This window comes from Pongo pygmaeus, chromosome 2, assembly GCF_028885625.2.
Source record: "Pongo pygmaeus isolate AG05252 chromosome 2, NHGRI_mPonPyg2-v2.0_pri, whole genome shotgun sequence".
Classification (NCBI taxonomy): Eukaryota; Metazoa; Chordata; class Mammalia; order Primates; family Hominidae; genus Pongo; species Pongo pygmaeus.
This window is the reverse complement of record NC_085930.1, coordinates 149,140,871-149,166,281: the sequence shown is the minus strand read 5'-3', so window position 1 is coordinate 149,166,281 and position 25,411 is coordinate 149,140,871. Positions and strand designations below refer to the sequence as shown.

At 44.7% G+C, this 25,411-nt stretch overlaps 1 protein-coding gene across 1 annotated transcript in view; it reads right to left on the bottom strand.

Annotated features, from left to right (window-relative positions):
* The window catches only part of CLSTN2 (calsyntenin 2), a 639,444-nt gene that overhangs the window by 114,178 nt on the left and 499,855 nt on the right, over nucleotides 1-25,411 (bottom strand). The window contains exon 6 of the mRNA XM_054480135.2: nucleotides 6,008-6,193. Within this exon, the coding sequence (XP_054336110.1) occupies nucleotides 6,008-6,193 (186 nt within the window). The remainder of the gene's footprint in view (nucleotides 1-6,007; nucleotides 6,194-25,411) is intronic.

Genomic DNA, 25,411 nt, shown 5'->3' with positions numbered 1-25,411 from the left:
ATTTTCCTGGATCCTGGTGGGGAACTAACATGGCACAGAGCCACAGCCAATCCAAGGACAGGACATGTGGTAAGAATGATAAATAAACCTTTGTTATTTTAAGACAGTGAAAGTTTGCAGTCAGTTGTTACTACAGCATAACCTGTCTTACCCTGACTGATAATCCATATCAGTGATTTTCCCATTTCTCTAACCATATACCTTAAGCATAGGCATGGAGGACTTTTTGATGTCCTTTCAGGAGCTCACATACTACTGATCCCACAATAAAACTATCATTTCACTTCTAGAATCCTAGAAAAGAGGAGTTCCTCCAAGGCCCTGGAATCAGAAACTTGGATTGCCAGGTGAAGGAAACTAGGTTTTGCTTCATCTTGGTGGTTGGCCAGGATCCTGAGTGAGAGCCATGGATACCTAGTTGCTTTCCAGCTTGGTATGTTTTTGTCACTGCAGGCAAAAACCTCCTCCCCAACATAGTAGGCCATGTTGTATTGTAGTTGCTTAAATGACCTGCAAGAAATAAGCATAAGAAAGAAGCCCACTGCTCGCTGTCAGCATCCATAAGTCAGTGTGTGCAGCCCTTCACTGTTGTATGATTGGGGATCTAATCAGACTTCCAACACGTGTTCACCTATTTTCCTTAAAGTAAAAGGCCCACTTTACCTCTCTGCGAATGGAGGCACTGGCTATGACTAGGAGACTGACACTGTCATGCTGGGAAGTTCCAGCTCTTTAGCAGTGTCTTAGAGAAACCCATCATGGCTTCCTGTAGTTGGGCTATTATGAGGGTATGAAAACCTCTGATGGTGGTTATTAGTGACAACAAGTTCTGTTGAGCTGCAAAGGTGCACTAGAAAACCATGGACTTTTATAGCGCCTACAAAAATTGCATTATAATTTTCTTAATATGTCTGTCTTCTCCAGAAGACTGAATTTTTTTTTATGTTAAAAAATTTAAATTGACACATAACAGTTGTACATATTTATGGGGTACAATGCAATATTTAGATACATGTATACCTTGGGTAATGATCAATTCAGGATAATTAGCAACTCTACCATTCAAATATATATCACTACTTTGGGGTGAGAACATTCAAACTCCTTTCTTCTAGCTATATTGAAATATACAATGCAGTATTATTACTATAGTTGCCCTACTGTGTAATACAACACTAGAACTACATGGTCTTTTAATCTCTACATTATTTTAAGAGTTGGCACAGCATCTGAATACTCAACAGATATTTGTTGAATTAATAAATTTGTGCAGGAGTGAATGATGAACGAACCCTCTACCAAAGTCTCCTGGGCTCACATGTATATAAATCCTGAGAACAACTTAGGGTCTGGTCATGTGCACTGCTCTGACACATGAACCACGTGATTTTTGCAGCATGCTCTCACTCTATGGTCTTTTGTTCAACAGGACCTGCGCTCAGCGTTCTTCACTCCACACAACACAGCTGACCCAGACATCATGTGCAGGAGGTACTGGCCAGCAGCCAGGAGCCCTGTGGTCCCTATGAGGAACCACCAAGGTTCCTGGCCTCGCACCACCAAGGGCATATGCACCACCGACTACTTTTCTAGTTTCTGTAATATGTAGTGATGTAGGGCCATCAAAGTGGACCTTTTCTTGGGCTGTTGTTAATGTCAAATTTAATTTGGCCAAGAGGTCTCACTGAGGGCTGCACTCTCATCTCATACTCAAGATAGTTCTGTGACATGCACCTCTGGAAAGCCTGGTGCCTAGACGGCAGGGTCCTTCATGTGGAGCTGTGAATTCAGAGGAAGTGATAAGCAGTTGGTCCTGCTTCTCTAGGAAGCCTGGCTTCATGTAGAGCAAAGGAAGGTGGGGGCCACTTGAGTTAAATCTGGCCCCACAAGCTAAAGGGGACACAGAGGTTCAGGGGACCTCCATTTTTTTTTTGTCCAAAGCAGAATGGCAGTGTCTCCATGCATAAATCCATGAAGCAATATGCCTGACATCCAATGCTTCCCTAGGCCCAAAGAGGCATTTCAAGTGCTTCTGCATCTACTCAGGTACCTCCTGACAGCAGGCTTGACACCAGTTATTGTCCAACTCCCCAGTAAACCAGATTCCCTCATTGCTCCTGATGGGGTCTAGACTGCGGGAGGAGGAAGCAGGTGGGCAATGTCCAGATTTCCATGATGACCCTCTGAGGAGATATCCATGGCTAGGTTACTGCACGACTACAGCATCACAGAGGAGACTCCAGAACTCAAACTACCAAGGTAGCTCCACAGACTGACTCCTGGTGTGCATAGAGGGCAGGCAAATGCTGACTGGAGGGAAGGGCTTGGAGAGGTGAAGGGGAGAGAGACCATCCTAGTGGGAGGAGAATGTGAGTGAAGGCTTATGGATGAGAAGGAACCAGGCAGAGGGACCAAAGCAGGTGCCCTGACCAAGCAGAAGCAGAACATCAGGGCGAAATGTGCTGTAGTAATGAATCAGCAGGGTGGAGGCTGATCTTTGGGAGGGTCAAGAATCAGGCTAGAATGTGGTGTCCACACCAGGGTATACCACAGGCAACTGCCATCGTTTTCCCTTAGATCTGCCCTTGCTCCTGGATACCTAGCTCTGGTTGGCAGCACCCTCATTCAGTTAGACACTCACACAAGAGCCTTCTTAGAATCCTCCTTTCTTACTCCTGACAGCTAATCAATCATTGAGTCTTGCTGATTTTTGTCTCCAAGCCTGTCTTAAATTCATTTTTCCTGCCGCTCCCCTGGTTCAGAACTCATTATCTCTTGCTTAGACCGTGGCTCTAATATCCTCATTGGTCTCCCTGTTTCCATCCAAAGTCAATAAAGATTTGTAGGATGAAAAATGCATGAATACGGAGGCTTAAATGGTCATGGCAGCTCCCCAGTTGGGAAGCCCAGCAAGAAGCTTGTCTACCATCCACTGAAGACAAACAGAAACTTGTCTCTGGAACTGAAAGTACCCTACAGGAGTCAGGCATTACAACCCAGCTTCCATTTTAGAAGTGATCCAGCCTATATTTCCCTTACAGTTGGAGAGAACATGAGTCCCTACATGGAAGCTGACCCCAGGATCGGATTTGCATCTGGGCCTCACTCATTTGCTTTCACCCTTTTTATCTGAGCTCTCCTCCAGTGCAGTTCAAAAGCCAGGCTTCTAATGTAGAGGCAGGACTGACCCTGCTCAGCAGGGTTATTGGGACAGGATTCCCATAGGTGTGGGGGGCAGTGCTATGGAGAGAAGCACAGGCTTCTCTCCTTCAAAGGGCAGCTCCCAGCACCAAATAAGGCTGCACCTTGGGGGAAACTGCCTTGTTGGCTGAATTAACCTGCCCTTCTGCAAGGCAAGGTTGGCAGCACAGATGGAATGAGCTGTGTTAATATATGAGATGCAATTTTGTTCAAAAATTTCTTCCTTCAGGAAATCCTTATCACACTCCATATCTCCCCATCTCTCCCCAGCAACATTCAAAAGCAAATCACAAGTGCATGCCCTTGGGCCCATCTGATCTTTAACAAGCTGATCCCATCATCTCTTCCTAACCTGGAGGAGTTTAGGAAATGATGCTAACCCACAGTGGCCTGGGGTTCAGTTGACTTATAATTCAGGTGCATGGGGAGCAAAATGGGGTATTCCTTCAAAGTAAGATGTCATCTTAGATGGCTTCTCTGCTGCAGAATGGAGGAGAGGACTGGAGGTGGTTTTCTGAATATTGCAGATCCCTTATAACCATTTTTGCAAGAGCTGTATGGAATGTTGAAGTTGTGGTGATTTTTCCGATCTACTGCATCATTCTGGAGAGGTGTGCAGTCCCATAGGCCTTCCCTGCCAGCCAGGTGATGTGAAAAATAGAACATGGCAATATCAAGCAGAGTTTATTTCACATTCAGTTCTAAATATTTTTACTTGGTTCCTTGGGTTAGAACAGTGTGGGTGAAGGGGTGTGTGTGCTTGTGTGTGTGTATGTGTGTATATGTGCATGTGTGTGTGTATGTGTGAAAGTTGAGGGAGAAAACTGCCCCAAAGATAACAGTGGGGAGGCCCACATTGGGGGAAGGCAGGCTAGACTGTGCATTCACAGCCTCCTTTTCTTTTGGAGGAGATGCAGTTACCTCCAAATACAAGCCCACTGTAAGAGTAAGCCCTTTTCTAAGCTCCCAAACATGGCTGGAGAGTCCAGTGTGAGTTCCTGAGTATTTTGGGATAGAACAAGGAAGAAATGAACTATGTGCAGGAGTAGGAGTGAAGGAGGCCCATCACCATGTCAACAGTCTGACTTACAAAACACATGAGGTGCTTCTCACCTTATGAGATGCTCATATTCTCATTTCACATACTCACTGAGAGATTTACATTCTAGCTCCAGAGGCCTGGATGGAGGCCTGGATGGATAGCCTTAATGGATACTGAGCTAAAACGCCCATCATTTAGACAGACTTACTTTCAAATCCTGGCTCTGTTGCTTTCTATTCTGTGTGACCTTAGACAGGTCATTTTCATTCTCTAGGCCTCAAATTTTTCATCTCTAAAATGGGATGGGTGACCTCCTCATGGTGAAGATGGGAGAACTAAATAAAGTAATGCATGTGAAGAGGCTGGCAGGGCACGCAGAGCAGGTGCTCAGTGAAGCTGGCTTTCCTCCATATTCACCTTTCAGAGCACCCCTCCATCAGCTTTGTTTCCTAACTCCTGGCCTGCCTCCATTCTTGTGGCGCCATCTCACAGCCAAATGACAACAAGCTCTCTCTGTCCCTCACAAGTGAGTATCTTCCTTTGTCCACCGTCACCCTCACCCCAAGCTCTTCTCTGCTGTGGGCAGCCAGACTCAGATTCATGGGCATGTGACCTCGTTACCTGGGGCAGTGACTATGTGACAGAGCTGAATTTCTACTCTGTCATAACTTTGCTTATCTTTAACAAACAGAATGCCTGTGATAAACAGTTCCCTTTGCAGCCAGACCAGCTGAGACTGGTACATAGAACCAAGATAGCCGACCAAAGGACTTCAAAAAGACCTCAGTCTTCATGATGATCTTATTTCCATGCTAAATGATACTCCCTCCAGCACCACGACAGTTGACAATTGCCATGACAATGACTGGAAGAATCTGTAAAAGGACTAAAAAGGAGGCGGTACTACTGGTTCCAGGAGGTTCACCACCCATTTCTGGAAAAGACATGAATATTCTTCCCTTTTCTTTTAATGTCAACTCCTTCATTAGAGAAATCCTGTATCTTAAGCCCCTCACCCTCACTTGTTGAGAAGTTGATTGTGAGCCATGCTCCTGCTTCTCAATTCCACAGCCATTGAATAAAGCCTGCACTGCTTGACACTCACTTTTGGTTTTGTGTATTGGCTTTGTGTTACTGAATAAGGAAAGACTCCATCTTTGGCAAGACCAGCTTTGTCAGTAACAACCTGAGCAGTCATATAGGGCCCAATGCTTAGTTGTGTTTACTTGGTTTAATGCTTTGCTGTCTATGTTGTAAAACTCTTGTTAATTTTTGAACAAGAGCCCCAAATTTTCATTTGCACTGGGCCCCACAAATTATATAGCTGGCGCTTTGGGGAGGAGACCAATCCCTTTCCAGGTGACTGACACTACTAACTCTTCATACTGGGTCTGGTCTGATTGCTCTTTCTAAACCAGTGGGGCAGAAAGGAACTCATGTTTCTTTGGGCCCTGCCCTAGCTACTCCTGAAAGTATTCTGCCATTTAATCTCTGTTTTACCAAAGAAGAGCAAAGGCTTTGCTTTTCCATGTCACTTGCCCAAGGCCACATAACTAATAAATGGAGTCTGAGTCAGGAGTCTAGTGCCAAAAGCTGGGCCTTCCAACCCTTCTGCCATAAGTAAACTTAAAATCCATCCAGGAATTACACATATCAGTGCAGGAAGGGAGGGGTGATTCTTGCCTAAGACAATAAGATATGCTTTTTTGGTATACATCATTTAAAAGCAATTGATTTTAAAAATCCCAAAAGGGAAAAACCTACCACATAACTTCTGAAGGGATTTCTCAGAGTAGGTCTCCCGGTCACAACCCTTCCCAATGTAATTAGTCTGCAGCTCTGCGACGATCTGGAGGGAAGACACGGCTCCATCGCACGTCTCCAGGTGGATGCTGGGGAACAGGGGCATGCTCCCGGAGCCAGGCTGGTACTCAATCCTCTTGGTCCAGTCTAAACAAACAAGGAAAGGATGAAAAGTGAATCAGGTGCAGTCAGTTCTGCTGGAACATTTCTTTTAGAAACGTGAATTTGTTCCTATGACTTATTTGCCCCAACACATATATTAGATATTAGGGAACAGTTTGAGAATAATGGCAGTTTTACATTGGGTTTTCTCCATGGGAAATATTAGGCAAACACAGAAAACTGCACCCAGCTGCACTGAGCCACGTAGGAATACACAAAACATGTGCAGGCACACGCACACTCACATGAGCACACACACACACACACACAGTCACACCCTCAAACATATACCAGCTACTTAGTTCACCATGTGTTATGAGCCACACCCGTCCATGCCTGCAGTTACAACTTTTCATTCATTTCCCAGATACTCCTTCAAGGACTTCACAACAACACACCAGAGGCAACCCCCATCGTCCCCAAACTTTTTTTTAGTATCTCAAAATTTATTTTTTAACTTTTATTTTAGGTTTAGGTGTACATGTGCAGGTTTGTTATATAGGTAAATTTGTGTCATGGGGGCTTGTTGTACAGATTATTTCAGTACCTGGGGGAGGCAACCCTTCTTACATTCATTTCACAGGCAAATGTCAGATCTCCTCAAGGCAAGGTGCCGTACTTATTGTAGTACTTGTGCAATATTGTGCTAATGTTTTCTCTTTCTCCTTTTTTTCTAATGTGCCACCGATGACATTTTTGAGTGTTGTGCCTCTCACCCCATTTTTCAACTTTGCCTCACATGGTAATTTTTAGGAAGGCATGTGCCTTGTTATAAAACAAAAGGAAGCATGGTTGTTCAAGGATCTCATGAGGTCACAAGGTAGGGTGAAAGGATTCTCAGACACTCAGAACTGTGAGTCACTAAAGTAGGTCTCATGGTCTTGTCACTGCTTTTTAGTGAAAAAATAATGTGGAAATGATAAAGCATTAGAGAGGAACAAAATCACGATTAAAATGGCACCATGCAAGAACACAGCAATCAACACATACAAACTCTACAAGTGAGTGTACACAGGAATTGACTGATATAATAACAGCAGCACCTGAAAGTCAGAGCGGACCCAAGGCAGGCTCCCAGTGACTGACGATGTGTGTTTGCCTGCCACAGCGGACATCCCACGCTCTGCGAGGACACATGTCTGAGACAGCTGTGCAGCCATCCTCAGCCAGACTTATGTGCAGAAGAGTGATTCTGAGTCATCAAGCAATGTGAGTTATGGGTGCTATTAGTTTACTAATCCCAAATGTTTGTCACATAGAACATTGCTAGATTATATCCCTTTGCTGAAGTAGAAATACAAATCTATAAAGTCGCCTGACCTCACCCATGAGAAACTCAGAAAGTCCTGCATTGTGGGACTCGGTATCAGGCTGCAGTTACCAGAAGGCTACTCAGTTCCCAGTGGGCCACTGGTGCCACCATGGTGATACCATTGTCTTGGAAGAGACTGGGCTTTGGGGCTAGCCAGACAGTTTTGTTCACTGAGCAACTTCATGTGCCAGGCTCTGCTTGGAGTACAAAGGGTACAGCAGTAAACAAGTCAGGAGCCTAGGGAGAGAGGCAGGTGATGAATAAGTCTGTGCTGCTCTAACAGAAAGGAGTAAGTGCTATGAAAGGAAAAGCCAGTAATAGAGAGGGGCTCCTTTAGCTTGAGACTTAACCTCTGAGCTGAGGTCTGAATATCAAGGACAAATGCATTGGGGGAAGCCTCAGGGAAGCATGTGTAAAGCAGATGCAGCAACAATCTTGGCTTGGCTTTGTAAGGTCAGGAAGTTCTTGAGCAGGTTACTGAAGGTCTCCAAGCCTCAGGCATCTCATCAAGAAAATGGGGACCATAGCACTGACCTAATAGTATTGAGGTGAGGATTGAGTGTGAAAATGTGTGCATAGCGTGCAGTAGGGACTGATCAATGTTGTTCACTGGCAAGGAAGAAGACAATCCGCCCTCCTGCATCACAACTTTGACACATTTCAGGTACCTTTGCAATCTGAGTTTAGCTCTGAGCCCCCATGGTCACCAGCTGCCCTTTATGGGGTTTTCTCAGAGTGTGTCACAAGTAGAGAGTGCACATTACGGACGTGAGATTCATCCCTAGGGCACTTACGATAAGAGGATGTTTGGATGAGAGTGACTAATTGTAAAGGAGAATATCCCTAATTCTATGTTATTTTCTCATAGTCTTTAGGAGCTGTATCTGGATTAGCCCGTCCCCTCCCAGAGGATGAGATCATGAAGTTGCTGCAGCCCATGCTCCAAAAGCCTCAAATGCAATCTTAAGGACAAACCACTGGAGCAAAAGGTGGCTTTTTGTCTGGTGTATCTAAAGTCATAGTGTCATAGGAAGCCCTCCACACACATGGCCAGCTGTGTAGTGTCCTAGGTACAAAATGCTTTGTGCCACTGTGTATTTCTGTTGTTTCTTCTACTTGGGGTTCCCTTTCTATCACTATCCCTCTTGACACCTCCTCCACGTGGCCTTCTGGGATTTCTCCAGTCTAGGTAGATGCCCTCTCTCCTCCATGCTTCTACAGTATTTTCAGCATTAGACTGCAGCATTAGACTCCAAGCTTCACAGTGCCTCTGAGGCCCCATCGTGCTAGTCAGTGCCTGGCACAGAGTAGATGCTCACTAGTGGTAGAAACTGTGACAGAATCCTACAGGCTATCTTTTGATAGGAAATATTTGCTGGGTGGATCCGGGCAGCCCCAGACATCTAACCTTGATTGCTGCCTTGGTAGCGCTTCTTGAGCTGCAGACAGAATCCATGGCTTGTTTGCAGCTTCTCTGGTACTGATCCCACCTGCTTGTATCTTCACTCCTGCTGAACCATCTATCCCTTCTCTATATAGAACTGTCTATCTCTCCTCTCTCCCCAAACCCTCCATAAACTCCCTTTCTGTCAACTGAAAATGGAGAAAGCAGTTTTGTGCCGGGAGCGGGAGCTTGGTGTGCACCCTGCGGCACCAGTCTTGAGGTTTTCCTGTTTCTGCTAGTGTAGAAGAGCCCTCCCATAATACCTCCCCTCTGGTCATGGTCTCTGGAGGCCTTTTCTCTGGAGAAACCCAAGACACCCTCCTCATTGATTGCCTTTATTCAGCAGAGGCTGCAGGCATCACTTTCTCATGTAGATATTTTGGTGGTTATCTATGATGAGAAATTCCACCTCAAATCTTTTTTAAAAGGAGTTCAAATAAACAAGCAAGTAAATCGTGAAGGGCAAAGCCAGGAAGCACAATCTTGTAGGGACTTCATCCTCTCCCTCACCCCCTAGCTGGCAGGGCAGGGCCCTCTCTGGCCACCAGGGAGAAATCAGGTATAAAAGAGTTTTAGGAACATCACAATTGCCAGTGCTTTGGTGACCTCAAGAGGCTTGTTTTTGAGGGTTTATGAGGAGCAGGCAAAATTGCAACCATATAGTAAAAGAAATAGATGAAGCTTTCTAAACACAGTGTCCTTGAGAGAGTGAGACACTCACACAAACATCTTCCATTTTCCAAGAAGGAGTTGGGGTGGGGTTAAGAGAGTAAAAGACATTTCATCAAGTTCAGCCTTTACCACAAGAAATGTCTGTCCCTCCTCATCTCTTGGAGGGTAGGATAGCATGGTTTTTAAAAGTATAGATGTTTAATTCAGCATACTTGAGTTTAAATCCCATGCTTACCACTTACTGTGTAACTTTGGGCAAATCACTTATGCTCCATGAGCCTCAGTTTCATCTTGTATAAAGTTTGTATCTACCACCTTGGATTTTGGGGGGATTACATGCAAAGTCATTTCAGTACCAAACACAAGCACCATGTCCAATAGATATATTATTGGTAAATTACCATTTATTCAATAACATTTATTGCAAGTCATAAGAGGAAATCAATGACTAAGCACTGACAAGGTGCCAAGCACTTTTATACCTATCCTTTCACTTAATCCTTTCAGGGACCTGGTGTGGGGGCATGTTACTATCCTTTCACTTAATCCTTTCAGGGACCCAGTGGGGGAGTGTTATCTTAATTGCACAAATGATAAAACCATGCCTAAGAATTGGTGTGACTTGCCCAAGGCCATGGCCATGTAGTATTTTTTTTTTTTTTTTTTTTTGAGACGGAGTTTTGCTCTTGTCACCCAGGCTGGAGTGCAATGGCACAATCTCAGCCCACTGCAACCTCTGCCTCCTGGGTTCAAGCAATTCTCCTGCCTCAGCCTCCCTAGTACCTGGGACTACAGGCACCCACCACGCCCAGCCAATTTTTATATTTTTAGTAGAGACAGGATTTCACCATGTTGGCCAGGCTGATCTCGAACTGCTGACCTTAGGTGAGCCACCCACATCAGCCTTCCAAAGTGCTAGAATTACAGGCCACATAGCTTTTTTACAAAACTCCTCCACTATTCTGAGGATTTGCCAGAACTGAGACAACTATAATTTTTACAGATTCATGTTTAACGTTCAATTTATGCTGATATTTAAAAATAAAATAGTGATAATCCCAATGTTGGCAAAAGATCAAGAAGTGTTGTCAGTTTTATCAGTGTCTGACCTTGAGGGCAGCTTATGGGGGCTGGAGGTTTGCTTTGACACTGAAGACTGCAGAAATCCAGGCTGGAATCTCAACTCTGCCAAATGCGAGTCATGTGAATCTAGCAAAGCTGCTGTCATCTTATAGCCTCCATTGCTTCATCTGCAGATTGGGGAAAATTATATCCCCTCATGGGCTTATGGTAGCATGAGATATGCCAGGCTAAGGGCCCAACACAGGGACCTTCCCATGAAGGCTCCGTATGGGAATATCCCACCCATTGGTTCACGAGTGTCTCAAACTTCTCTGAACTGTCCTGCTTGGAAACAAAATCTTTTCAGTTTATAAAGGGCTTAGAGACTACTTTATGAATTGTGGTTCAATTTTTTTCTTAAGTGAAAAGAAAGGTAGCAGCCTGCCTACTGTTTTAATAATTGGGCCTAAATTATCGTGTAAGTATTCCTGAAAAAGCTGTTGGGATTTAAACCCCTTCTTTGTGGATTGAGAACTTAGAAAGATGATGATTTTATTATAACTACTTCTACATTTGGGTAACTTAGGTTTTCTTATCAAGAGAACATTAACCACTTGGAAGTTTCATATTAGATGCCTACAGGGGGAATAAAGCTAATCTAAGAGACTTCTGGAAAGCATAGGCTTTGGGGCTGTTGTAATCTAAAACGTTCAGTCCATTGTTCCAATTCTGTGGTCAGAAACGATGCAGAATAATAAAAGGGAAAGAGGTAGGTGTGGCAAACACACGCTTCCTTCCTTAAATGTGCACGCACAGGAGCCTCCAGTTCTTCTTGATCTCAGCTTCCAATGGCTGGAGAAGCATCAGGATTTCTAGGAAATTGCTGGATTTACACAAAGTGAGTGGCTGGATATTGGGATACTGGGGAGTGAGAGGGATAAGAATGGGGTACCCCAGAACAGGGATTGTTCAGGCAGCTGACACTTCAGCCAGATCTGCAAGCATTCACTATCTGCCATCTTTTAGGACTTTCTCTGAGGGATGGGTGGCTTTGATTTGGGCACCAAGGGTCTTCCCCTCCTACTGGAAGAAGCTAGGGGGGTACCTTTGCTCAGCAGTGAGTGCTGTCATCTCCACTGACCATCCAGTGCATCTGAATTGGGGGTGAGTCAGGAAGCAGAGATGGGCTGGAGAGGTAAATGAAGGTCAGATGATGAATGCTGGGTAAGAGGTTTGGATTTAATCCCAGGACCAGTAAGGAGCCATACATAGGATGTTTAGCGAGGGTGTGAAGTATCCAGACTGCTTCGGAGTCGTCATTCAGCAGCTGGGTTAGTCCTGGTGTTGATTTCCAGAACAGCAGAATACTCCTGATAGCCACCCCTCGATCAATCCATGCAGATGTCACCACTGACAGGGCCACACCAGAGGGAATTAACTTCAATTCAGTGAAGTTTAGTTCAATTCTACTGAGTTAAATTTAAGAGTGTTAACCCTGCAACTGGACAGATTCAGATTCAGGGATACACCACACCACAGGCAGGGGAGAGGGCAGAGGAGTACCAGTGTCAGCCAGGAGGCAGAAGGAGGGCAAGAAACTGTGGGCACGAGGCTTTACTGTGGCTTCCATGGGAAGAAACAGGTAAGGCAGGGCAAGCATTTTAAGATTTGCTAGTTTGAATAATTCCAGCCAGCTCTTGGACATAGTTATCTGGTACCTGACCCTGGGGTGATTAGGGCAGGTGAATGGTATCCCAGAGTGTAAGAGCCCCAAAAAGGGGTGTGTAGGGGTGGGGCTCCAGATTGGTTGGAGTGTATATGAAAAGTGAGAGGGTGAGATGTTTAGGATCTCTGAGAATCAGCTAAACCCGAGAGGGACAGTCCCTCTAGGGTCAGTAAGGCCCCCAGATGTCAAAACATCAGAATATATACTAGAAAATAAAAGGCATGGTTAATGTAGCATTGCAGAATGAGGGCAATGCTGGACTAGAAGAGAGCTCCAGGATGTTTTCATCAGGGCCCCATGTCAGTACAGCTCCAGGTTCAAGTGGTGCCATTCAGATGGAAATGATGTGAATAGTACTTCCACTTCTGAGTGTACAACCCAGCAGCTGCCATGTCTCAGAAGGTGCAGACATATATGAGGCTCGGGAGGGCTTCATGGGGCCCTGGTGTAGGGTGAGGCGCTTTGGAGCCAGATGACAAGGACCTTGGGTGCTGGGCCAGGGAGTGGGTTATTTAGAGTGTCAGAAACAGACTCTTCAAGGCCTTTGTGGAAGGGAGTGACAGAAGCTGACTTCTGAGATTCGCCTTCTCTCCTCTCTCTGCGTGGCCTCTAGGGATGAGTTCCTCAGGACCCAATGGTGGGTAGGGCCAAGGTGTCACTTAGACAGTAGAGTGCAGAGGCTGAAAGTGAGGGGTCAGACACCTGGCTCCAGACCCCGCCTTCTCTGCTTACCAGCTGCTGCACCTTGGGCAGTTACTTAACCTCTCTGTGCCTCAATTTTCTCATCTGCAAAGTGGGAAAACAGCATAACTGCATCTCATGGGGATGTTGTGATGACTAAGTAAGATGATAAATGTGAAATGCTTAGCAGAGTGCCTAACATACAATGAGTGGTTAAGAAACATGGGCTATTTTATTAGGCTTCCAAATTTTGGTTCCTTGTCACAAATCCTGCTCTCAGGGGAGACAAGGAAAGGACTATTCCTGGATCTTATGGACTATTCCAAAATTTCTGTGAGAGAATGTTATCCTCCTTTACGGGAGAGGAAACCAGACTGGGGAGAGAGTGAGTCCCTTACTGAAGGTCCCACAGCCAGTTGGTGCAGAGCCAGCACTTGTGCCAGGTTGGACAACTTCTAAGTCAAAACCAGAAAAGAATGTCTTGCTTCTTGCTTTTAGGAATTCATATTCTTTTTACATTTCATCAACTGCTATTGTGGGTCTACAACCATCAGGTTGGAAATTCAGCTGGAAGGAGGCAGGGGTGGTGAGGAATCAGGGAGGCTGGACCTTCAACCCTGGCTCTACAACCAGTTTCATGCTCAGAAGGGCCCCATCTTGGTTTAACGCTCTGCTGTGGCTGTCTTAACTTTCTTAATAATTTTTAAACAATGGGCCCCTTTTTTCCATTTTATACTAGGACCCACAAATTATGCAGCTGGTCCTGCCTTACCAGCTCAGCAACCTTGGGCATATTCTTTAATCTTTCTGAGCCTCATTTTCTTCTTCTATAGAATGGGGACATTAATTAATTGCCCCCAAAGGAGTCCACAGAGCATAACTGCTAGGAATCAGGGCTTTGGAGTCAGACCCGGGTGTGAATTCCAGCTCTGCCACTTGGTATCGTGTACTGTGAGCAAGCCATTTTTTTCCTCTATGTTTAGTCATGCAAACATTCATGATATCATTACCTATTTTAGAGTTGTTTATAGGGTTTCTGTGAGATAATAAATGCAAACCACTTGGCCCTGTATCTGACACATAATAGGTGCACACATTTTTGAGCATTAAATTACATGGCTTTTTCTTCTCCAATTAAAAACAATTAAACACAGGTACCATTTAAAAAGAAACAAAACACGAATTCTCTGAACTCAATTACAAATATAAGGTATCCCCTCTTTTCCTTTGTTACTGACCCTTTTACATTTACTATATTTTATTTTCACAAGAGTATTTTATTACGTTTTAATTCCTACCAAGAAGAGATAATTAACTACAAAATGAAAGCGGGGGAAGGATACATATCTCTGTGCCATATCCTCAGTGAAGCCTCAAGGCTGTGACAGTTGCTGTTCCTCTGCCTGTGTACTCGGTCCCTGCCCTTCCTAGGGCTGGTCCTTCTCTTCATCCAGGTCCCATCTCACAGGGGACTTTGTAAAGGAACCCTTATTGGTATTGGCCTCACCTTGATGAGTCACTCCACAATTCCCACCCCAGCCTCCACTCTCCCTGAGAGTTTACTTATTCCTTTATGTCCCATTCCCACTCAGGAGCATGACTTGTACATCACTGTTCAATGCCTGGCACATAAAAGTTGCCCAACAAATATCTATGAAATGAGTGAGCAGATGTATGAAAATCAGAACACACATAAACATAGATTCACACCCAGACATATAGACATGCACACTCCAATTCCCACATAGGATGGTATACCTTATTTATCAATCATCTGCTTAGCCCCAACCAGCTGCCAAAGGATAGGCTGCTAGGCATTAAAATGGGAAGGATTTGAGACATGGCTGCTGTGCGCGTGTGTGTGTGTGTGTGTGTGCATGCACGTGTGTGTGCTTGCATGTGCACATGTGTGTGCTGTGTATGTGTGCACACCCCCCACCCACCTGAATTGAAATGTCTGTGGACAAATGTGAATGCTGAAACTGCACTTAAAACTGGCTTCAATTGTTCCGCATATTTTTAACCTTTTTATTCCCCTAGACATTCTCAATAAATGTCAAATGAAAGAACTAGAAATCTGTTCTCAAATTTTGTCTTGCTCATGAAGTTCTTTCCAGTTTCCTGATAACAGAGGAGATATAATTTGGCCCCAAATCAACACTGTGATGACTGACTCTGTGACCTAAGAAAAGTTTCACATCTATCTGGCAGACCTCAGAGTCATGCACGTTGGCAGAGACTTTGGGGCCTTATTCTGGTAGCAACTGGGAAACTGCGGGCAGCCCCTCGCTGAAGCCCAGGCTTATGTCAGGCCCTCCTCCCTGGCCTCTCACTGCCAGCCAGGAGAACTGGTGCCACTAGTTAAGGGCAGTGTGTAAAGACAACTTGCTGAGCAGACTGCATTGGAGAGATGGCTGGCTCAGGCCTCTGAGACACCACATGCCATTCCTGGAAGCCTTTGGCCTTCCCCATGCTGTGAGAGGAAACTATCCTATTCTGTGTGGTTCCCTCATGCCAGCATGAGTGTCTCCATTACCCACCAAGTCTCTGATTTTGCTAGTGTTGGGCACCACCTCTTTAGAGCCTGTGCCAAGCGCTCCTTTCCTTTTACCCTGGCTGTCTGGGGGGCCGTGGGTCAGCAGCCAAAGTTGAAGTGAACTATGTGGTGTTCAGAAGCCTGGACCTACCCAAGGCTCGGCTGCAGCTTTCTCCCAGTCCCTTCAACCCTAAAGACCCTCAGCTTGCACCCTTTCAGCTCCCAAACAGAAGCACATCCAGCAGAACTGATGCTGGAAAGGTACAGAAACCAGGCACTTCAAAGCAGCCCTTCTGAAAGACAATCCTTCCAAGATCAATGAACTCGGCCAACCAGGGTACTTTCTCTTAGATGTATAGAAATACTTCTCTCTTATATACAATAAACATGAGCATCTTCCAGGCAATTTTTTTAAATATCTTGACAAATGTATTATTAGTGTAAAGATGGAGCAGTGGTTCTTTAAGAATCTTTACTTACATGGCTTTGAAAAACATTCACAATTGAAGGGTATAGCTTTTCATGCACATATTTTTCAATCTTTTTGAAAAGATGGCTTATGTATACTTTTTCATATTCTAGTTATGTAAATCTCTTTTTAAGCTATCAATTGTACACAGCTTCAAAGCTTTTTTTTTTTTTTTTTTAATGAAAGGACCATTGTCCTAGGTGGTACTAGAGTGCAGGATTTCCCATTTCACTGAACAAGAGTCTCAAGCTGAAATCAAATTCTCATTTCTGCAGGAAATACAGTCTAAATCTCCAGAGTCTGTTGAATACACTGATACCCTTTATTCCCCATGTGTGAGGGTGGGAGAGGTGGCTCTCTGACAGGGTTAGGAGTGTACACTGTCACAAATGGTTAGCAAGATGCTTGAAAAAATGTATCTCAGTTTTCAAAATGACCATAGACTTTGGCCCAGTAAATAGACTCCTGAGAAAGGTAGCCAAAATTCAAAGACTTTTGTACTAATTGCCATTGCATTAAAAAGAACAACGGAAGCATGCTGACATATAATAATCACATGGCCCTATCTAACTACAAGGACACAGTCAAGCACATTTGGATACACCTGTAGAAGGGGATGTTATGCAGCCACTGAGGGGGTCAGTGAGGTTTTATGATGTGGGGAAATAAATACGACATAAGGTTAAGTGGAAAAAGAACATAATGTTCAAATGACTATGTATTGAAAGGAGAAAACAATATAATATGGACAATACTGCATTAATTGAACTATGGGAAATTTTTATTGAGTTTACTCTTTTTAAAATCATTTTCATATGAGGATAAAAAATTATAATTTTTAAAAATTACATTAAAAATATCATGGCAGCCCAATTGCCACTTACTACCTCAGGTTCTCTTAACAGAATGCAGAGCTCATAAATCTTGCCTGAGAAACATCCTTCTTCCTTGCCTGGGGGTGCCCACCTGGGCAGCCAGCCAGCCAGCCTCTTTCTGTTGTCACAGAGGGCTCCCGTTGGCAAGCGTGAGCCCCACCCATGCATTAGACATGGAGTGCTTTGTTGGCATTTGGTGATGAGGTTGTTAGAAACCCAAGGAGGCTGAGAGCCTGAGGAGCAAAAGCCCTGGAATTTGAGAAGGGATGACATACTGTTATTATAATATTTTCTTCTGGATCTAGAGCCTGAGAAAAGGGCTGAATTTCCCTAGAATCTCACCAAGAGTGGAAGATTCAGCATGTGTGAGGCTGTCATTAACCAAACTTCCCAGCCGGGCTCGGTGGCTCACGCCTGTAATCCCAGCACTTTGGGAGGCTGAGGCAGGCGGATCACGAGGTCAGGAGATGGAGACCATCCTGGCTAACATGATGAAACCCCGTCTCTATTAAAAATACAAAAAATTAGCTGGGTGTGGTGGCAGGCTCCTGTAGTCCCAGCTACTTGGGAGGCTGAGGCAGGAGAATGGCGTGAACCCGGGAGGCGGACCTTGCAATGAGCTGGGATTGTACCACTGCACTCCAGCCTGGGCGACAGAGCGAGACTCCTTCTCAAAAAAAAAAAAAAAAAAAAAAAAACCAAACCTCCCAGCAGGTAGAAGATCCCTGCTCCTTGCCTGCCTGGTTCAGCCTGTGTGAGGGTGGCTGCTGCGACCAGAGATGCAGAGTCTCAGGCCAGAGACAGACACTGGCACTGGGGAATGCAGAGAGGGAACACAGCTTTCTCAGCACTGTCCACCAGCAGAGCCTTGTTACTAAAACAAGAGTAACCAAATAATAATACTTGTCTTAAACTGTGGCTGAAAGTGAGTTCACATTTTACTCTAAATACCAACCTCCACCAACCAAGAACTCATCAGAAATGAGTCCTCCTCAGAATGCATTAGTTTTTAGAGGCCCCGGACAGGTTCTTCACATTCCCCACACAGGTATCCCTGGGCTTCCACTCCTGCCAGGGCCGCACTGTCTATGCCTGCTGCTAATGTGGCCAGGACTGGCCCTCTTCACCTGACCAGGGAACACCCAGGCCACAGGAGCCCAGACTGGCTGGGATCCATGGAAGGTGGGGAGAAGGGGCCCTCCCCGAGGAGACCTACCTTGTGCCTTTGCCAGGTGAGCTCTGGTTATTATGTCCACTGCCTCACAGAATCTCTCTAGACAGTTCGATCTACTTACTTCACGGTCTGCATTGGAAACCTCACCACATCTCTAATAAAAACCAACAGTAACACATCTATAGTGAACTTATTTTTGACAAACGTTTCAAAAACATACACTGTGGAAAAGACAGTCTCTTCATTAAGTGGTGCTGGGAAAACTGGATATGCATATGCAGAAGAATGAAACTAGACCCCATCTCTCACCACATACAAAAATCAAATCAAAATGAATTAAACACTTAAATATAAGACCTCAAACTATGAAAACAGCTATAAGAAAACATTGAGAAAAATCTCTAGGACACTGATTAGTCTGGGCAAAGATTTCTTGAGCAGCACCCCACAAGCACAGGCAACCAAGGTGAACATGGACAAATGGGATCACATCAAGTTAAAAAGCTTCTGCACAGCAAAGGAAACAATCAACAAAGTGAAGAGACAACTCACAGAATGGAAGAAGGTCTATGTGAACTACCCCTCTGACAGGGGATTAATGACCAGACTATATGAGGAATATATAGTTCTACAGGAAAAAAATTCTAGGAATTAGATCAAAGGATGAGCAAAATATTTGAATAGACATTTCTTAAAAGAAGACCTACAAATGGCAAACAGGCATATGAAAAGGTGCTCAACATCACTGATCATCAGAGAAATGCAAATCAGAACTGCAATGAGATATCATGTCACCCCAGTTAAAATGGCCCATATCCAAAAGACAGGCAATAACAAATGCTAGCGAGGATGTGGAGAAAAGGGAACCCTCGTACACTGTTGGTGGGAATGTAAATTAATACAACTACTATGGAGAACGGTTTTGAGATTCCTCAAAAAACTAAAAAAGTAGCTACCATTTAATCCAGCAATCCCATTGCTAGGTATATACCCCAAAGAAAGGAAATCAAATGTATTGAAGAGATATCTGCACACCTATGTTTGTTGCAGCGCTGTCTACAATAATTAAGATTTGGAAGTAACCTAAGTGTCCATTAACAGATAAATGGATACAGCAAATGTGGTATATATACACGATGGAATACTATTCAGCCATAAAAGAGAATGAGGTCTGGTTATTTGCAACAGCATGGATGGAACTGGAGATCATTATGTTAAGTGAAATAAGTCAAGCACAGAAAGACAAACATTGCATATTCTCACTTATTTGTGGGATCTAAAAATCAAATCAATTGAACTCATAGAGAGTAGAAGGATGGTTACTAAAGGCTGAGAAGGTTGGTAGGGGGTTGGTAGGGGGAGGTAGGAATGGTTAATGGATATAAAAAATACAAAGAATGAGTAAGACCTACTATCTGACAGCAGAAGAAGGTGACTATAGTCAATAACTTAACTGTATATTTTAAAATAACTTAAAGAATATAATTTGATTGACTGAAACTCAAAGGATAAATGCTTATGAGGGGATGGATACTCCATTCTCCATGATATGCTCATTTCAGTTTGCATTCCTGTATCAAAACATCTCATGAACCCCATAAATATATACACCTACTATGTACCCACAAAAGTGTTAAACATAATTAAAAAAAAATTTTTTTAAGGATACAAAAATATATTCAAGATAAAAAAAGGAAAAGAAAACAAACAGGAAAACAAAACACACTAGTCCATCTACCCCGTCACTTACCTTTCTTCAAAACCCCTTCTCTGCAACACAAATACCTGTCTCCTGTCAGTCATACAGCCACAACGTTGATAGAAGAGTGGACGGATATGCCCCAGAAGTGCAGCAGTTAAGCAGCAAGCTCTCCTGCGGATGCTGTTCCCTGCTCCTTCCCATCACTGGCCCCTTCCCCAACCCCTTAGGCATCTGGCTAATGTATTCATCCTTCAGACTTCAGCCTAGGTGCCACCTTCTTGGGGAAGCTTTCTCAAGCCTGGCCACTGTACCTTACCTCTGTTCTCACAGACCCTGGGCTTTGCTTGTCAGTGCCCTGACTGCCCTGTATTGGAATGGACTGCTCACCTGCCTGCCCTCACCTCACCACTGCTCCAGCTCATGGTTCCCAGGGGCTGGCCGGGTGCAGAGTAGGCCCTGGGGGAAGTTTCTTGAGTTGAGTAGAAGCTCAGTTGGGCCAGGACCACACTGTCCCTCTGCATGGTTAGAGTGGGGTCAATGCTCCACGCCCCTGAGTTGGTACTTCATGGGTCACACCACACTTACCAGTGTGAATCCAGAGCTCCTGAAGCCAACCTCAGCCAGCTCATGGCTCTCCATCCAGTTCCTCCCTCCACCAGGATCTCTGTGAGGTAGATGTGGGGAGAAGGGGGCACTGTTCGGCCCACTTTAGAGATGAGAACAACTGTGGCAGGAAGAGGAGGGGCACTTTCTGTGGTCACACCCATTATGAGAATCCAAGTATGGCTTGTGTGCAGATGGCAGCATAGGTGCCCAGGCTGGGGCTGCCCTCCACTGGGTCATGCAGAGAGCAGGAAGGAAGCCGCCATTTAACGGGCACTTTGCTGGGCCTCTTACACATGTTATCAACCTGCACAGCATCCATCTGAGGAAGGGATTAGCAGGGTAATTTTACCATGGAGACAATTGAGGCTGAGATATCAAATGACCTGCCTAAGGTCACACAGCCAGCAAATAATGCTGAGAGGCTGGCCAGACTCCCAAAAGCACTTTAGTCACTTCTACTTGCTCTCCTCTGCCTTCACTTTCCTCATTGCTAGAATTAATTTAGGCATTCCTACCTGCCAGGCACAGTTCTGCCTTGTGACAACCCTCTGCAATAGGTACTGCTATTAACCTCATTTTGCAGATGCCACATGTGAGGGTTCTGAGAGGTTAACTGACTTATCCAATGTCCTTGAGTCAAATGGAACTGGATTTGAACCTGGGTCTTTCTGGCTTCGGAGCCTGCACTCTGAAGCTGTATCCTCTGCTGACTCCCTGCAGGGAGATATTCTAGCCTGCTGCAAAATTTCAAAGAACTGTCAGTGGAAGAGGGAATAGGCAGACTGTACAGCTCAGGGGCAGACCGAGGTCCATGGGGAGATGAGGTAGCATGTGGGGCTCTGAGTCAGGAGGCCTGATTCTAGCTGTGGTTCCACCTCTCTGCATAACCTTGGGCAAGGCTTTTCTCCTTGTGTCCCTGAGAGGTCATCTAAAGTTGAATGATGAATGAATGACCTTGTTATCCTGAATGAAGACAGGTCCCAGTGGTGGGCCTGGGTGACAAGAGTGATACCCCCCCACCTCCACCATCCACAAGCCATGGTCCTCTCTCAAGTCTGCCTTACTATCCAATGACATATTTTCTTTTTAACATGGGGGAAGAGTTCTAATTTCAGAACTTTCCCCCAAATAGCTTTCCTCCAATGGCTTCAAAAGATGGCAGTGTTCTCCTTTCCTTTGAGATGCATTGTAGGAAATTGGGCAGGATCTCTATGTCTGCAGAGAGATGGAGCTGGCCTCAATATTACTAGCTGTGTGGCAGGTGTATTAACCTCAGTGTTCTCATCTGTAAAATGGGAAAATAACAGTTTTCAGGGTTCAGTGAAGAATAAATGACCACGTTCATGCAATGAATGCCCTTAGATAAGGCTTGGCAAATAGTAAGTGCTCAGTGAGTGGTAATGATTATTACTATTATTATTATTGAGTACCGTTTGGGATGAGTGAAGTCCACCCACACCCTCTTCCCCTCAGGGCTGATGTTATTGGGCCTAGAAAACCTCCAAGGCTCATTACCCTCCAGGCTTATTCACAGGAGAGTCAGATCAAAGCAGACTTGAGCATGGGCACTTTTATCTGGCAGCTCTTCAAGCACATTAAGATACCATTGAGGAGGTAAATCAGCATCCTGTACAGAGCCGTTTGTTGCACCTTAATGATCAGCTATGTCAGTGATGTCAAAACAGGTCATTATTCATGGAGAAGTGCCCCCATGAGGCCCTCCGCCAGAAGCTCAGCTGCTTGCCAGGAAGATCTGAGCAATCCCCTTAGCAGCTGCAAACCCCGGAGCACCTGCCCTGGGGTCACGCTGCTGCAGTCAGTGGAATTCAGGCCTCAATAATGATTTTTCCAATTATTTGAGGAAAAAATACTCCATGTGATTTTTTAAATTGAGATAAAGGGAACTAAAAAGCGCTGCTGTTCTTTGAGCCCCATCGTGTGTGGTTCTGTGCAAGGCTCTCCACTGGCAGCCTTGCAGCTGGTCCTCATAAGAAGGCACTTACATTTAGGGAAGCCAAAGCTGAACAGCAGTGACTTTCCCAAGGTTGCAGAGTGAGCTAGGGCGTAGCTGAGGGCTGAAATCTGAGTTCCTGGACCGACCCCCAGGACTGTACACTTTCTACCCCACCCCACTGTTTCCCTTTGATCCCAATCTTAAGTATAAAAATCCAGGACATGATGCTTAAGCCACACAGCCTTACTCAATTCTATGGATTTAAATGTGTGTACTTATGTGTGTGTGTGTGTGTTCATTTGCATGACGGTGTCTATTTTCCCAATTTAATCATAGCATTCATTTGCATAGGGATTTAAATTTTGTGAAGTACTTCTACGCTAGAGTCTCTTTTGGGCTTAACAATCTTACAAAATAGCTTGGCCAAGGATGATGATTCTTAATTCACAGTTACGGAACCAAAGCTCGGCCAGAGAAATAGCTTAAGCAAAGCCTGCAGCTAGATTATGACCCAGCTAAGGGTTGGGTTCAGCCCTTCTCACTCCATAACTAGCTCCATCTCCACTGGTTTGCACCTGACCCCATTCCCCCATCACCTACCCCTGTGTGGGGTTCAGGGCGTATGCTTATAAAAGGGAAGAGGAGCAGAAGGAACCAAAGGAAGAATGTAGAAGAAATGAAGGGGAAGGAGAGGCAAGTCAAAAACCGGGACAGGGAGAAGAGAGGTTATTGATAAAGAGAAGAGATTCAAAAGGATAGGAAAGAGACCGTGAGGGTGAAGGAAGAAGCTGAGCCCTCTGGTATGAAGCTCAAAAAGTCAGTGCTGTCCTGTTGAATGGAAGGGTATGTGGGTAATTTTTCATGCTGAATTCTCCTTAAGGAAAAGGTAGAGTCTTCCTGCCCTGGTGTGAGGAGCCACACTTGGGCCCAGCATCTTTGGGTTTGAAGCTTGACACCGAAGTCTCAGGCCCACTTTGTGTTTCTCTGGCCCATGAGATAATTGGAGGTAACTTTAGTTTCAGGCAAATAGTATCTGAAAGATGGACAGCCTTCAAGCCTGGGTTTATTTTTGAACACATTATAACTTCAAGGCGATGGTTCTCTAGACCTGGTTCAATCAAGGAAATGAGAGCTGTGGCACCTCTTAGGTGCTATGTAGACATTGTCTCATTGAACTCCAGCTACCCTTTCCAGGTAAGTCTCATGACCATCTTATAGATAAGGTAACTGAAAAGTTAAATACATTGCTTAAGGACATACAGGCTGTGTCTCTCTTCTAAAATGTTTTCTGATATACCCTTTTATAAAGCTCATAACATCCCCCTTTGGAAATTCTCAATCCCCTTTTTCTATCCTCTTTCTTCTGACACAGTTAGATGCCCTCTGGAATAGGCTGATACGAATTTGAATTCCATATTTACCATTTACCACTGTGAGATTTTGGGCAAGAGAGTCAATCTCTCTAAGTTTTCCTTATCTATTAAATGGGCTAGAATTGCTCATCTCAAAGGATATTCCTGCCCTTTGTACAGTGAACTTTGCTTTGGACTTTTATACTTCTTTGCCTCTGTCTAAATATGTCCATTTGATCTCTCATTCTTTCAAGGCTTTGCTATGCATCTAATCACCCACTCCCTGCTAAGGCACCAATGGACAACAAGAACTTCACACAGGGGTCAGAAAACTTTTTCTGTAAAGAACCAAATAGTAAATATTTAGGCTTTGAGGGGCACATAATCTATTGAAACGACTCGGCTCTGCTGTTGTAGGGTAACCATAGGCACTATGTGAACTAATGAGTATGGCCGTGTTCCAATAAATCTTTATCTACATGCACTAAGAATAAAACTTCATATAATTTTAATGTGCTATGAAATATTATTTCTCTTATTTTCAACGATTTAAAATGTAAAAACCATCTCTTAGTTCACAGTTGCACAAAAACAGATGGTCAACCAGATTTGGCCTATAGGCTACACTTTGCTGACTCCTGGCTTAACACATGACTCCTGCAGGAGGTATTTTCATTTTTCAGGGGGGATTATCTATTAAAATAAAAGGTTGGTACTGCAATGGTGGAACCTCAGACACCCTGGCAGGACGGTAAAAGAGAGAACTGAGGGCAAGAATCCTTCTTTACTCTGTCTTTCTGACAATGCCCTGAGCCCACTTTCTAAGCAAATCTGGACACCTTCTTGGGCTTATCACCCTCTGATTTGAAATCAATGCCTTTCACGTAGTATAATGTAAGTCAGATCCTCAGTTTATTTAATAACCCATCTGACTTTTGGAAGGGGCCAGGTGACCAGCTGACCCCTGGGGACTGGGTGTTTATCTCCTTGGTAGGGTGGTGGCAGGAGACAGCTGCAGAGGGAACTGGAACATATACTTGACAAGATGTAGCAGGGTCTTCTTCAGCCCCAGACATGCCCAATTGCCATTTTTGTCCCTTTGCCTATGGAATCTCATGAGATTTGCCTGCAAATCTAACCTTGATGCTCACTTTAACTTGAGTGTGGAATAAACAAATACATGACTTTTAGTACTTTTGGGGGAGTGCTCCACTTGAAAGTGGACTCAGAAATAATCATTCTTTTCTGCTGGTCTCCCTCCCCTGAGTCTCTGCATTCCAGCCACCATCTATGTGGTTTGCCGAGGAGTCCTTCTTCCCTAAGATACTCTTAACCACATGGAGGCAGGAAAGCCTCTGCGGCTCCCCTGTCCTCAGGATGATATAGGAGGAGGCCCTCCCTCCATGACCTGGTCCTCAGTTGGCCAGTCCAGTCTTCTTCCCCCTGCTCCAGCCACATTGTGCTCCTTCCTACCTAACACCTGTTTTCTAGTCTGGAATACCCCCTCCTCTCTGTGCTAAAGCCCAGTATTTTTCTAGATTTGCTCCAGGAACATCTCCCTGGGGCTCCTGCCTGGTTCAAGGTTAAGTATCCCCTTTGTCTTCCCACGGTCCCTCCAGTGCAGCTTTTATCCTCAGC